The sequence below is a fragment of the Pseudopipra pipra genome, chromosome 5 (assembly GCF_036250125.1).
Source record: "Pseudopipra pipra isolate bDixPip1 chromosome 5, bDixPip1.hap1, whole genome shotgun sequence".
Taxonomy (NCBI): domain Eukaryota; kingdom Metazoa; phylum Chordata; class Aves; order Passeriformes; family Pipridae; genus Pseudopipra; species Pseudopipra pipra.
This window is the reverse complement of record NC_087553.1, coordinates 42922865-42939215: the sequence shown is the minus strand read 5'-3', so window position 1 is coordinate 42939215 and position 16351 is coordinate 42922865. Positions and strand designations below refer to the sequence as shown.

General features: G+C 35.6%; 1 protein-coding gene across 9 annotated transcripts in view; it reads right to left on the bottom strand.

Moving 5' to 3' along the window:
• The window catches only part of TAFA2 (TAFA chemokine like family member 2), a 178306-nt gene that overhangs the window by 20540 nt on the left and 141415 nt on the right, over positions 1 to 16351 (bottom strand). For 4 of the 9 annotated variants that reach the window (XR_010430797.1, XR_010430798.1, XR_010430799.1 and 1 more), the window contains 2 exons: positions 14060 to 14212; positions 12972 to 13096 (listed from right to left, as the gene is read on the bottom strand). Coding sequence is in view for 1 of the 9 variants with exons in the window: in XM_064655813.1 (XP_064511883.1) it covers positions 12972 to 13096; positions 14060 to 14212 (278 nt within the window). In the remaining 8 variants the exon portion in view is untranslated. The other 5 variants (XR_010430801.1, XR_010430802.1, XR_010430804.1 and 2 more) reach the window with 5 other exon arrangements.

Genomic DNA, 16351 nt, shown 5'->3' with positions numbered 1-16351 from the left:
AAAAACCAAACAAAAAAAACCCTAAAAGTTTAAAGTCTGAACTGAGGAGAATTTATTACTAGAGACATTTCTATAGTTAGAAGGTTACAGGAAACACCATGAAATAACAGATGACACATTTCAAAAGACAATATTCAATTCAGACAGATACTTCCTTATCCAGATAGTTGAGGTAGATTTTGGACCTGCTGATAATGATTGCTTCTGAAAAAAGGTTGCACAGCACTTCAAAAGATCACCAAAATTTCTTTAAGTTTCTTCTTTTTTTTTCTTTAGGGTTTTTAACTTAAATATCATGCTGCAGGATCATTAGAAATATACATTACAAGATTAAACTCATAACTTTAATAACTTCTTGCTTAAATAAAATCTCTACACATTTAAATGCTATGAAACAAATATGGTTCTGTATTTATATTTCCTTGAACTGGATAGTTTACAAAATAAAATTAATTGGTACAGCTAACTGGGAGAATTGTAATAGTGAATAGCTGATGAAGACATATGAGTTATGTCAAGGTTAAATCCAATTCATTAGTCTTTCCAATGCACTTCATTATTATTGTTTTCCAAAAGGTTATGCCGCTACAATGCACATACCTTAACTTTCTCAATGTTTCTGTAACTCAGCAGAGAAATTAACTTTATGGTAGAATTGTTTTAATTTAACAAAATATTTTCTTTGCAGACAAGAATTTTATATTAAAAGAAGACAAACATAAACCTTATTTTACTTTCTGTAACAGATAATAACTGTAGCAATTCAGACAAGGATATATCCTCTTGAGGTTTTTGCAGTGATCGCAACTCCATAGAGGGACTGCAGCATGACGGCATAAAAGACTGCAAGACAATTAATTAAATAAATGAAATTTACTTCTCTTCTATAGCACTTATTCCACCTAATCATCCCAAGTGGGAGATAAAACAACCTCCTTCCTTTCTCCATATGAGGAAACTGAAGCATAATAAAGAGTCATGCTACACTTTCGACTGTAAGAAAGTAAAAGGAGATGGAGGGATGGGAACAGAGTCTGTCTGGTTTTGGCTTTATCTGACTTCACTTACCTAAAAATAAGCCTACAGTTGTTTTGGTTTGGAAAGGAAAACTTATAACAAGCTGTGTTTATATTCTAAATATGAAAAAGCAAAACATTTTAAAAAGAAAAACAAAACCAGCCTTGTTTTAAAACTAGACTGAGGTTTTAAATTGCCTTACAGGTATAAGGGATTTTCATATTTTAATACATTTTTCCATAAATTGGGTAAGATTGAACTTCACATTATCCCCACTAAAAAAATCAGGCAGTCTAAATTAATCATGTCTGAGATCTTATACTTCTTCAAATTTTTTGTGGGTATTTTTTCCTGGGATTTTGAGGGGAGAGTAATAAGGTATGTGGATAAGATCAAAATAGAAATGTAAATTATTTCCTTACCTGTAATGTTACCTTCTCTATAAGGGTACCTGCTGCTCTGTTAGTGCAGTACTGATGTGTTTTTTGCCTTTGTCCCAAGCTTCAGAGATTCCTTTGGTGATTTTTCCCCACTTGCTTACCAGCTTCCACTGCTGGCATTTTGAGGTAGTACACTCACACTTGGCTCCACGAATACTGCCACGGCTGAGGGAATATAAGACAACTAAAAAACAAGTTAGAAAACAGCAGAGCAATATCCAGGCAGGAAAAAAAATGTTTCAAAACAATGAATCAGTCATCAACTTGAAACCTTTGATCCTTTTCCTTTCTCTTTTCATTCATTTAGGATCTCCACATAAAGAAAAGACTTTTCTGTGCTTGGAGAAATTTTAGCCAAAGTAATGGGTGCTGACAGAGTAGTGGGTACCCATTCAGAGAATATAAAATTATTTTAAGGAAATCTAATTTTAACTTTCTCCAGTATGAGTACCCATCATGCCATCACTCCAATATAGATAAGAAAGAGAAGAAAGGTGGCAGATTTGGAGGATTTCAGAAAAATCCTGTCATCTTTTCTCAAGTCTTATTAGAACTGTGAAAAAGGAAGACCCAAGGCCTTTTCTCTTAGAGACTGCAATAGATAAACAATGAGGAGGATTTCTCATTGTCCAGGAAAATAACACATAAAGTATGCTTCACTAAGAAGTAGTCAAGATTATGGTTGCTTCTCAACTAAGAGTTGTAGTCATCTTGGTCAAAGATGAAAAGAACAACCACTACTATCACTTTAATAAGTAAATGTTTTCTTGCTTGAGCATTATGGAGATGTCCAGGTGAAAGTTACAGGGTCTTACAACTCCTCTGTACTGGGGATCATCCGGACACCATTTCTGAACTCCACAGTACACAGAAAAGAAGTATCCTGTCAAAGGAAAAAATGAATGCTAGAAATTTAGGTAAGAATCTGATGTGCTTTTCAATTTAGCTTGTCTTTCTTAAAGAACCTGTCCAGTTTTTTCATACCTGCATCTTCTCATTATCTTCTAACTAACATGTGACCCAAGGCAAGATAAGTATGAATGAATTGAAGTAGCTAACTGCAATTAGATGCTGGTATTCTAAAATCTCAAGTAATGAAGGAAAGACCAAAAGGCTCTGAAGAGGTCATTGCCTTCAAATATCAGGAATGTTCAGCATCAATTATGTGCTTTAAGGTCAAGAGAAAGAAAAAGGACTCTGACAATTTCTTGAATGACCATCCAAAAAGAAATTGGCTTCCCAAGTAATAAGCTTCAAATTTGCCAAGGTGCATTCTAGAACAAAGTCTCCTCTTCCTTTTTTTGTACTTTGAGGATGATGAAAAATAATTACTAGCTAGTGGAATTGGAATGATGCCTTGAAGATGGTAAATTTGCATTTTCCAACGTCACTCTGAAACGATAACAAAGAGGCAGGATAGAGGGATCTCCAGATTCTAGAAGAAGAACTAATCTGATTTTGGAGTGTATTTGCCTCAGTTAGAGACAGCAGGAGCAGATATAAAGTCATTTGGTCATCCTCTGGCAGGGACATGTTCCTAAGCCACAAAGATGGAATTCAGGATGAAGAAACAAGTTCTTCTGGCTGGCATCAGTAATATATCTTCTGGTGTTCTTGAATCTGAAGAGACAAACTGTTTTGGACCTCTTAAAATACACAACGCCGTTAAAATGCTCAGATCTTCTATTACTACTGAGTTTGTAGATGCATGTTGGCTAGACACAATCCACTATTTCCTTGAAATCATGTCATTCTTCATAAACTGGAGACACACTTCTCTTCAGTCTCACCAATTCAATTCTACAGGTTGCATCAAAAGAATAAGCTATGATAAACTGGATATTTTGTAACTTTATCCAGAATCTGTGCTTCAGAGCTACACGGCATTTATCACTGCAGATATGGAAGGGAATGAATGAGAATCAGAACTGTAAGATCTGAGAAGGAATCATTGGTGTATACTAATAATGCAGTAGAAGAAAACTCAGAGTCCATTTTATAGAACACAGAAAGTCCTTTGGAGTCTGTTCTCCACAGCAGTAGTGGCTTTCCTGAAATTTGACCTGGTGTTCACTGAGGTGGAAGGAGTAGTAAACTCCAAGCCATGAAAAAAAAATTGCCAATTTTGAAATTCTTATGTAAATTAATTCTATCTTGGTCATCTTCTTTATTAATTTAGTTGTAGACATCAATCTTTCACTTATTCCTGCCTTAAATTTTCCTTCATTTTGAAGAGTTCTCAGATAGGACAGGACTACCTTCATTATTCTTATTGAGAAATATGTAAGATTTACAACCATGTTCACTTTGCTGTGCAAGGGAATAATATCTAAACAATCTGATTTCAACTTGTTTAAGAGTTGTTCACTCCTCCCACTGTGTATGCTCAGAATGCTCTGTATGGCTGACTCTCCACATAGATTATTATCCTTTTCCTTCCCTATTAGAAGGCAGAAAAGCAGAGCTGTGGCAGGGCGGGGGTTTTGATATTTTCTATAATCAGTCCCAATGAATAAGGAAATACCTCAAGAAAACTATGTTATTTTGGAGAATTGAAGGTATTACATTTTGAACAATTGGGGGCCACTTTTGCACTCCCTCCTATCAGTTCTACAACTAAGCAGTGATGCAGAGTTTCTGAAGCCTGTGCCAAATACCCAGGGAAAAAGGCAAGAGTTCTGCCTGCAGCTATTTAGGTAGCAGATGACGTGAGGTTTCAGAACACCCCTTTCCCTCTGAGGTGTATCATTCTGACTTGCAGAAATGATACAAAGAAGCCCCCACAGATTACAAAGGAGGGTGAGACAAGGAAGAAGCACTAGTTTTAGAGCATGCCAGCATGACTCACACGATAGTGGCATATGAATATCATCTTTCTGTATGGTAATTCCTGATGTAGTAGAAACTGACAATTTTCCGAGAAAATTTAAAAGGACTACTAGATATTCAAAGAGCTCTTGCGCAGCTGTGAATGTCAAAGGGACTGGCAGAATGAAGCTGCAAATGAGTGGAAACGTCTTTGATTTTGGTGTCAGGACGCTGGAAAAGCAGAACTTCATGGAGAAGTGCAGAAAACCAGTCATTAACAAACAGCCTTAAGAACTCATTTTTATTTTCCATCAGAGGCACAAAATTATTCTTCAGGCATGAAGTCAATGTCTCAAATACGCCAGCAAAGGACGAGGGGGAAAAAAGAATAAGAAAAATAAATCACAAGTTGAATCTTTTGGGACAAAGGCAGAAAACCTCTCGGCTAGACAGGTGAATTGTAGGGTTCGCACATGGAAGTAATATTTGCAAAAATCACTGATTATTAATTAATGACATGCAATTGCAATCTATTTGCATTTTTCTTTAAATATTGCAGAAATATTTTCCCATTATTTCAGAGTAATTCTATCAATGTTCAGGTTCCGCAGATGATAAAAGGATGCTTTACAGTGGATCCTAGATACAGTCTTACCTTGAGACAACCTATTCCACAATAAAAATGTATAAATTAGAGTATCACACAGCAAGTGTGATGAAGGGATTGCAGAAGATTTCATTTCTCATGATTTGTACAGTATCTCTACTCACAAAAAATTTAGATTACCTTTTCTGCGTAGCCAGAGGCAAGACTCCCCTCCCACAGGGAGATTAGCAAGGCAATGTATCATCAGTCTCCCTCTTTCCAAAAGAGCTGTATCAATGAATATTGCCTTTAATCCATTCTCTCTTTAGATGTTCCTCACTTTTGTTCTTAATTTCAGTATCCAAAAGACTCAAAATCAGAACAGAACTAAACAAAATTTGAGACTGAAAATGTCTTGGGAGTTGAATGTTTGGATTATCTTCACCTGCCCAACAAGTTTTACTGACCTTTCAGTCTCTGACTTTGCTTATAACATTTCACATCACAACACTCATTCAGATAATTCTTTATACCATAACTAGTCTTTTGTGAGTATTTTAGAGTATATTTGCTTTTGGGGAAAGGACCATGACTTGTCTAGATTTCCGTGACTGCAAAAATGAACATCATCAAGCTGTAGGCCTAGACTCCTGTCAAATATAGACTTGCGACTTTTCATAGGATAAAACTAGGCATACCAACATTAAAGAAGCAAATTTGGTATATGAAGGTTATTTTTAGGAAAATCAGTGAATTGCATTGCCCTGAATACTGATGATTCCTTGTAACATGTGTTGGTTGGCATGCTAACTATTTTCATCAAAAGATTAGTGTTTACGTGCCCTAAAAAAATATGAAGCTTCAAAATGAAAGAACTGTGATGCTAGATCAAACCAATAATTACTGATTAATACAAAATCTAGCTCAATCCTAGAAAATATCCTCATGTTTCTATTACCAGCTCATTTGCCCCCTAAAACTTGTATGTATTCTTAGAAAATGTGTAGATACAACTTACTGCTATTTTAATGACAGATTAGATATAGTGGGTCTCTGAGTTAGCAATGAGAAACATGCTGCAACAGCTGCAAACTTCTCCTAATGATAGATTAGCCAAAGGCCTGGAAAGAGTTACCATACCATGGAAAGAGATACATAAAGAGGCTGTCACGAGTGCAATCACTCTTTTCCATGGGTAATATTTTGCTACAGTCTGTGTACTCACTCATATTGTAATCACATAATTTTCATGAACCACAAGGTATTGCTGGTCACTGTATATATGTGCATTAGTCCTATAAATCTTCATCTGAAATTAAGATAGGAGGTGAGGAGTCTATAGACAGAGGCTCTGAAGTGAGACAGGGAAACAGAGCAGTTTTACAGTGAGGTGGTTTCTTCATTGATATATACACCCCATTAAATAATATTAGGGAAAGTACTTCCTGTACCTAACACATGGCAGATCATTGATTCATCCTGTAAGTATTTCACATTTCACAGCGGTCAAATCAAAAGGCAAACTTTCCTGTGATGTAAGTTAGTAGCAATTTTACACTGTAAAACATGTCATATGCTGCCTTATTAGCACTAACTGACCACAACTACCATACATCCAGCCTATCAGAAACACCCTGGAATAACCTATACATGACATTTGTATGATGAATTTCTGTTTTTTCCAATTACATATCATTACTACTGCTGTTTCTGAAAAGCCTGGAGGAGGAAGAAGAACAGACATGAGGGAAGAAGCTACCACAACGGTGATATTTCTTTTCATCTTTGGCAGAAAAAAATTAATACTTGTTCCATTTTCTTCCCCTCTGCTCCTGCTTAAAGAGCCTATGCATGTGTTCCTCATCTGGAGAAGTACAGATCAACAACTGACATCGCTGCATTGTCAACACTAGGTCAGGCTCAGTTACAAGAAAAATGTCCGTTTCTTCTCATATCTAGGGACATACTTTAGCTCTCTTGTATTAATTGTCTTTCTCAAGCATCAGTTATGACAGCACCGGTGGTAGTTGAGTCACCACTTAATGCTGCCTTTTGATATTGGGAATCTGAGAAGCCCAATGAAAAGCATTACTATGTACAGGTACCTAACAGAGGTCCTTTCATTCCTTATGCTGAAAGGATTATGAACAGCATATTTTATAAATTGAAACATAAATAAGTTCCTCTTCTGTCACCAGCTGTAATTAATTTAGAAACAACCCAGCATCTGCAAGTGAGAAAGAAGAGATAGGGTAAAAATGTAAGCAGTATTTATAGATAGCAATGAAATTACATTGACTGAGAGCAGTGGGATAAACATACTGAACACAATTTGGCTTCATGTGCAGCCAGTTGGTGTGCTTGGATGGTATACTTTCTCTTCTTCCAAGGACGATATTCAATTTTTACTTTCTTTTAAACTCTGGAAGTCATAAGGTAAAATTAAATAAATTAGAATATTACAAATAACTGACTTCAGGCTTTCTCCAATATTGTTTTTGAATGTAGATAAACACTCTCAGTATGGGTTTCTCACCATGCTGGCAATATTTCTGTTCATTTCACATTAGTCATCTATCTCCAGTATTGATTTGGAAAGCAGATTTGGATTTGGCATGTGGATAAATATATTCAATATGGATTTATTTTTGGCTCTGTAATATTTCTCTTTTATTTCTCTCTGCCCTTGTAATATTTATTTTATTTTAGTGCAGTACTCTATTGCTAATATTGGTTTACCATATAGTTACATAGTAATATATTAGATATTGATTTCTTTCTGTTCTGTGTGCTTTTCTCCACATGTTAAAAATATTAGCTAGTTTTCAGAGTGACAATTGCAGTTCCTTCAGACCATTTTAAAAGTATGGGTGCTCAGCTATTCCAGTAGCTAGCTGCTCATTTCCAAAAGCTGCCCTTTGTGACCCAGCTGAAAATACTTCTTTCACTTGTCTAGAGGAAAACACTGCTCACTTTCTAGAGATTTTCAGAGGTTAATAATCAATACCTGCTATGTATCTGACTTTTTTTTTGTTGTTAATTTATAGTATTAGTATTAGTGTTTGTATTATACCAATAACTCAGTGCTAAAAGAACATGCACTGTTGCCAGCTTTTACTGAATAGTATATACTGGACATATTGCTCATCATAGTATGATTCACCAGTTTAGCTCACAGTTGTGTATCATCAGAATATGAACATTCTTGAAACTTTGAAAATATTATATTGCATTTGATAGTGGTCAAAATCCAAAGCTTCCCAAACTGACAAAGAATGAAGGTATTTTTATGATCATCTTCCTACTGAGGACCACATCAAAGAGAGTAAATTCTTTAAGCCAGCTGCTTCCTATACAGCATTAAGTATCTAAATGTTAGGGGCTAATCTAGTCATCGTAGCTTTCTTCTAGGTTACTTGAGAGACATAAGCACCTCCAGAAGATAATTCATCTGACTTATCTTAGAACAAAATTAATTGGTTTCTGGAATTGAACAGTTCTCAATACTAAAAAGACAGTCAAGACCTTGGGCTAGTTATCTCACTCTAGAGTCCTAACCCAAGCAAAGTCCAGTAAATTCCACTCCATATATTTTAATCAGAACTTAGTGCTTAGTATTAAAACTATGCCTTGTTCCACAGGCAGTCCTACCAAATCAAGCTAAAAGCTTGAAGACAAGGTACTATTTCATTACTGCACGGTGGTTCAAAGGTGCACCGGGGAAGGTTTAGATTGAACATAAGGAAGCTTTTCTTTACTGAAAGGATGGTCAAACATTGGAACAGGCTTCCTAGAGAGGTGGTCAATACCCCAAGCTTGTCAGTTGTTGAAGAGGCATTCGGACAATGCCCCTATTGACATGCCTTAATTTGGTTAGCCCTGAATTGGTCGGGTAGTTGGATTAGTGTAGGTTCCTTTCAACTGAAATAGTCTATTCTACACTATATTTCTCTTATGAAAAATACAAATGTGTATTGCTCTACATCTTCATAAAATATCAGCCCAGAGCCACTTTCCCACTGCCAGGAGCAAGAACACACTTCTTTAGTCATGCTGCATCTCCATGATCTCAAGATGAGACCTGGGATACAGCACTTTACCTTGTTCTTGTGGTCTAGTTTCTGCAGGAAAGACACACAGGTTTATGGGCTGCCTAGGAGCCATGATATTGTTCAAGCTAGTCCCAGGGTGGATGCCTGGGGAACTGGGACTGCAGGAGGCACTGCAACATGCACTTTCATACAGTTTACATGCAGCTTCTGGTGCTCATATGTAAAGTCTGCCTCTGTGATAAAGATAATGGGCAATGTAATGTTCTTAAAAATACAAGTAAAGCCTGGCATCTGGATCAGCCCTTAGAAAACCCCTATCCACAGAGAGACCTCTGGTGTGGAACACACCCCATAACTTAGAGAAATATTAAATTACTTCTCCTCAGCTCTTACCTGACTGCAAAATATCCAGTCTTTGTTTAACACAAACTCATAGCATTTTTTAAATGTCATTTTCAGTTTTATACATAAGACTGCTATATTTTGTAGTTTTCAACTGATGGAAAAATTTCTTTGTTTTAAGCAGACATTTTCCTATATTGAAGGAAAAGAAAGGAAACACAACCAGGAGAGCTTTTTGAATTAAAATAATTATGTTAGAAAGACACTGGAAGAAGAAAGAGTATTTCAAATGTAAAAAAAAATGGATTTTCCCCTTTTTTGAAACACTTTTCTAATCATTTAAAGAAGGCAATGTGACAAAAATTTTGTGTTTATTTATCAAAAATTGAGGCTAGCCATATAAAAAAATTCAATTGCTTCCTCTAACAACAGTTTCTCAGTCTGGAGGAGAATGCCTAAATGCACCTGGTAAAATCTCAGCTATGCTCATAATTATTTCATAACTCTTCTAATATGCTTCTGAATATTCTGTTTTGTTGTGGTATAATGCTCAGCAACACAAACACACATTTCTTAATATGAACTCAAAAAAATTTCTGGTTTAGCTAAGTTGTCATTGGCTTTTTTCCCTGTCCCTTCCTGCAGGCTACATAGACCAAAGTAGTCAACTCTAAATGAGCATAAGTTAACTCAGTACTCAGCTTATTCATACACACTTTCTCCCTGTATTCAGTCCTTTTCTGTGGTTAACTCTTAACATCAGCCTTTTCCCACTAACATGCAAACAAATTAAGATAATAATACCTGTCTTTTCATTCTGAAGAAAATTTCCAAATGAGTTTTCTTAACATCTGAATTCTAGTATTTCTAATTCATTATTCATGTAAGACCTTATTAGATCACTATAGCTGAACAAAATGCAAAACCTTAAGCTGACCATATTTTTAAAAATCCCTTAGTTTTCCCCCATTATTCATTTGGCCTTTTTGCCTAATATCATAAGTATTAGGAAGTTGGTATCATCATTTTTTACAATACTATGATTAAATATGCTAAGAGAGGTGGACAAGTAAAATACTTTCTTCCTCCACTAGTTTTATCTCTAACATAAAGCTTAACTATTAACAACTCAAGATGCAGAAATATAAGTGCTGCTTTTGAAGCTGGTATCCCATAAAAGAGTAGCTAGTATTTCAGTGGTCAATTGGGTTAGGTTTTTCGCACATGAAGGAGGCTAACTTAGAAAATGCTTGGAGGTGAATATAGCCTTTTTTTTGGCTTTTCAGGAAAGTCTTCACAAGGCTTTTCCGTAATCCACTTAAATCACCCAAGCTGCTCAGTTCTCTTTGTTTCTTTATAATCACATATGGTTTATTTCATTTTACAGTGAGAAACTTATTATTCATGATTTCTTAATACTGACTGATTGTAGAGTTATTTTTATTATTCTCATAAAAGAAAAAAAAAAAAAAGGAAAAAAAAGGAGATTTTGAAACCACAGAGCAATTTAGAATCTTTTATTTATATATAGACTTCAGGGAGCAGAAAGAGGAGCTAAAAAAATATTGTAGTCACTACATATTAGGGAAAGTTATTTGCCTTTTGATAATAAGCTACTCTCTTAACATAAAGAACTACTCGCATTTCCAATAGCAATGTATATTTTTCTGCCCATCAGAAAGATGTTTGCTAAAATCACAGCTCCCTGCATCTGAAAAGACAGAGACCTTCATTCACCTGTCACCTGGTTTCAATGACTTAGACCAACTTTAAATCAGAAATTTGAATTCAAGTTTGCTATTGTCTCAAAACAGCCTTGCAGATATGTGGAAAATGAAGGAAGAAGGGGCACAGCATACCATATCTGGACAAACCAGAAAGCAGAACAAATAGTGGGGCATTTAAGGCGACCTTTTAGTGGTGCTAGGTCTGTAAGCAGGTTATGGTAGCCATTATACTGAATCACTGTTTATGATGGCAAATATAAAAAAAGGACTGGCTTTTTCAAAGCATCACTTTTGAAGAGGTATGAAATGAACCCTGAGGATTGCCCCCACGGAGGACAAGAAAATTCCAACTGCTTCAAAAAACTAGTCCTACAAATCTACAAAAGAGGCATAAGCCCTTGAGGACAACACCTTTGGTCTTCTGTAGATTCCTAACAACGGACAAAACTTCACAACCTCAACAAATGCAGAAAAACCCATATTCTGACAAATTATTGAGAAGAATCAAGGCATCAAGGCATTTCTAATTCATCTTTCCTCCTTTTGGGACCTCTTTTTTTTTCTGCAGAAATGTAATCCAGACCCACATGTTTACTTACCTCTTGTTAAACACTCTCAATAAACATAAAATGGCATGTATTCTGTAACACTAATAGTGGTTAGTGTTTGACAAATTTTAAAACACATACAATTCTTTTTCTATTTCTATTACTATTATTAAATTCTATCTAGTTCCTTCTTGTTATATTATACATGCAGACACATTTTACATTTATATAATCAGTTTTGCATTGGCCTGTACAAAGTTAAGTGTGGGCGGCATTCCAGCAAGGTTATGTTCAGAAGAAACATATTTGAAAGTGGATTCAGGAATGGGATTTTATAAAAAACATTTAGAAAGTGTCCTTCCTTCAAAGAATGTCAAAATGTTTTAGAGACTTATACATACAGAAACTGAGACATATGGAGCTCTCTGTGGAACAGAAGGAACACAATTCCATCAGTGCACGCTACATATCACTACAGCCAATGTATACCAGAAATTTAGTGTTTATGAAAGGAAATGAAATGACACAGACACTCAAACACTTGCACACAGTAAACACTATGCTAGCAAATTATGGCCTGACACTGCAAACAAGTACTAAATACTTAAAAGAAAAACCAGACATGAGTGTGTGTGGTGGCATGTAGAGGTGAAGGTGTTTATACTTAAACACATGCACGTGTGTCTTCTGAGAGCATTTTAATCTTTTGTATGTTGATGAAGAACTGTGATACAATGCTGTAGATTTAGGAAGTTTTTGTGTTTACAACTTATCTGAAGAATTTGTTTTTCTTCTATTTCTCTTCGCCACTAAAAAGCAGAGATGACAGCATGTATACTTTGTTGTCAAGCATTGTATATGATGAATGTTAGATGTATTGCTGTTAATGTAATTTTGAACCAATAATATAAGAAGTGTCAAATGGAGGAAAAGAACTCACTGAAACTCTGTCAAAATTTCTTGGTAAATCCCAGTCATACAAGATGATAAGGACCGAAAGATCATACTGTAATGACACATCAAATGCTTACCATACTCAGCAGTTTTTATGTAGAAACATGGTATTCCATGTTATTGATAAAAATGCACTTGTTTGGTATCCTGTAAATGAAGGGCTTAGCAAGGTATACAGACTTTGAGCAAGTTTCAGAAAGAAATACATATTAGATTATAATACATTTGATGATTACTTTTAGTTCAAGGGATCAACTATACTATCCTCAGTGCTTACCTGAGAAGGTCTGGCACACTGCTTACTATGTTCAGGTAATCGAAAAGTATGCTGAGAACAGTGTGCAGGACCAGGAAGTCCAATCCCAGTATGACTCTCTTCCCATGCTTCTTCAGTCTTCTCATCTCAGGTCTTCAATGTGCACCCAATTTTCTGTGCACCATTATTTTTATTTTTTTTTATACTTGTTGGCAACATGTCAGGTTGGTATCATACCTACCCTAGTTGTTTTCACTTTATTCCCAGAGGAACAGCTCCACCCCTTACGATCTGGAAGAACTTTACATTCCTCCCCTTCAAGACATGGTTGCATGTGGCACCACCATTTCTGCTCCACGATTGAAGCTACAAGAAAGGAAAACAAACATATTTGCGTGCTGTTGAAATGGACACTTCATTATGTTATTATGTGGCAATATTTATTTTCCAGAAAAATATTAGAAATATGTTCACTGACAGCTAGTCTGTGATTTTCAGCCACCTCAGAACCTTAATAAGAAATTAAGTTTCAATTTGCAAAACGTGCTTTGTGCTTCAAAGGCAACCTCTTCACAGCATTTCATTCCAACCTCATTTATTCTTGCTCAGCCAGATTTCGAAGTGATAAGTAGAATCTCTTCTTTTGCCTGGTCTACTATACAGTCTAGCACAGTCTGATTAACTTTATTCCCCAGTGATGACATATTTACAGCTTCTCTGACAGCCAACAACATATCAACAGTAAAGAGATAATGTAAAGGGTGAATCCTGCTACTCTTTCAGAGAAAGCAATGTGAAAAATCAGCTCGTATTTTCCCAAATAAAACATATGAACTTATACCACAATTAAGTAAGACATTAATATTGCACTGTGAATAGGAATAATAGCGTCGGTCTAAAAAGACTAAAAACTGGACAGAATTGCGTTCTGTTTCTTTGCGCTTTTTTTTCATGTATGATAAATATATAAATCAGATATAAGACTGTAGCACATGAAAATCATATGCTCGTGTCAATTTTGCACAAAAACTTTCAATTAAGTGAATTTCATACAACTCCAAGGGTCCTCTCTTAGATCAAATTTAGCCCCTCAAGTCGTCTCTTTCACTGTCATCTAATAATTTTGTTTAGCATTTCCGCAGGGCAATAGCAAATAACTAATTCTTCCCATCTTCCTTCTGTTCACCTTGGAGATCACCTTCAAAATGTAGAAGCTGTCCTACTCTTATTTTAAAAAGGTAACCATAATGGAGTGGGTCTCATTGATGATGTTAAGCCAGCAAAAACTTCAAGGAACACAAAGAAAGGAAGCAATAGAAGTAGTCGCACCATCAACACAAGAAGGAGCTGCCCGGGTGGTACCCGCTACCTGCCCAGGGAAGCAGGAGCACTTCACCGTCTGTGATCTTTCTTCTATCTTGTTCTTATTGCAACATCTGTGAAGTGCCACCACTTCACAGGTCCCAGTTTTAACATGGTGAGCTGTGAAAATAAAAATATGAGCAATTTGATAACTTTGCAAGGTAGCATCATACTGTTTGGTTTGGGTTTTTTTAATAAGAAATGCATTAAATTTTGTTCTGTAAGGCAATCTGTCATGTATGAAACAAGAATTACAATGATATTAACACTAGAATATAATGTTGATTTCTTTTGTAAAAGTAGTATAACTATCTCAGGCAGAAAACACTAGCTAAAGAAGAATGATTGGACAAGGCTGCATAGAGGACTGCTCCAGTGAAGTGGGAAGCAGAAACACAAAACTAGCCTAGAAACTATATTAATTTCTGGACTTCCATCAACAGCTGTGTATCTCTACCAATATTTTTTTTCTTTTTCCCCAAGGGAGAAACTTTGACGTGAAAGTGTATCAATGCTAAAATAACCATACATGCATATGTTTTCAGAATCTATGTCTCCAGGCTTTATGTCTAGAACAGATAGTCTTTGATATGGTATTCCAAAACCTTCCTACAAGTGCACAGAGAACAACTGGCAGGATACAGGGACAGCCCTAAAACAAAACCCAGAAATAATATCTGCTAAGAAATCACATTTTAAATCTTTCTACCTGGTGCTGCAAAGTAAATCTGGGAACATGGGGAACCAAATTTTTCAAACAAGGGAGGCAATGTGACAATTTTCTTTATTCGATATATGTACTTATCACTCCCATTCAATCTGCTGTAACTGATCACCAAAATCATGCTACTGGAGTCCTATGAGAGGACCAATTTGGTAAGTGGAGAACTGCCAAACTACCCTTTCTGGTTCAGCAGCCAGTTACCAAAGGACTTGGTTTTCAGAAAAAGTAATTTTATCCAAACTTTCAGTGGTTACTGATATAAGACCAGATATTTGTGGGGATAGTTCATTCCCATCAGAAGGAAGAGAGAAAGAAATATGAACTTTTAGCTGACCTACAACTTTTTATGGGGAGGAATACAAACTATTTAAAGCAATATGTGTTTTAACAGTACCTCTAAATCCTCTATTTCTACTTCTGTTTAACTTTTTGTATATTCTATGCAAAGCATATGTACTGAATGCTTCAGCTACCTTTCATATCCCTAGTGTCAAACAATAAATGAGAGCTTCCATGAGGAGAAAATCCTACTAACAGCCTTTCAGGAGCCCAGCATTGATCCCTGGATCCACTCAGTTGTTATTGCACAGTGTCAGCTCCTAAAAGGCCTGAGAAAGGAAAACAAACTTGATGTAGGCTATGGCCCCCAAGAATGTTCCTAGAGGCAAAAGCCACAGACAGCAATTAGACTCCGTGTCTTCATCAACAAAACATAAACTACTAAACATCTCATTCAGGGACTTATGCATTTTTCAGTATAACAAATTCCAGTGAACCATCTGTGGTCTTTCTTGTCACTCAATGCATTGTACTGTGTCAGGTTTGATTATACTCCACCACATCATGCTGTGCTACATCTGAAAAGATATAACACGATGCAAACAATTAACCCACAATCCATCATATTTTGATATGCTAAAATGTTACATTTACATCAGAAATCTAGCAGGAAAGAAAATATTTTTATGCACAAAAACTGCTTTTCTTCAACTTCTAACTATAATTTTTAATTCAACAGAGAATAAGGAAAACAATTCATACTGTCTGTCTGAAATTTTCAACCTGTGGTATTTTCATACTATTGATGATGAGCAAAATATTTTTACAGCTAGTAGCACAGGCTGCTGCAAAAATTACTTTTAATTATTTTCCAAACCATTCTACTGGTATACATGCCAAAAAAGCAATTTAAATAAACTATTTTTCCTCAGTAAAACACTTAGAAGGTTTTTTATCTGTGAATAGGGAAAAAAATTATTCTATGATATATTGGGAACGTATAATATATAGTAGAACAAACACATGCTGCTTTTGTAAGTTCACACTAATTTTTATTTTGATAGGCAATTACACATCTTATACCCACTCATGCTAACACAAATTCACTACTTTATATTTTAGGAAAGGTACATAAAAAAACCCAGACACTGAATCTACAAAAGGAAGTAAATTTAATCATAGGATGAGAACTTCGTATCACTTATTTTTCACTATATTAGTTTTTATTTATATTCTTTGTATCACTAACCCTGAAA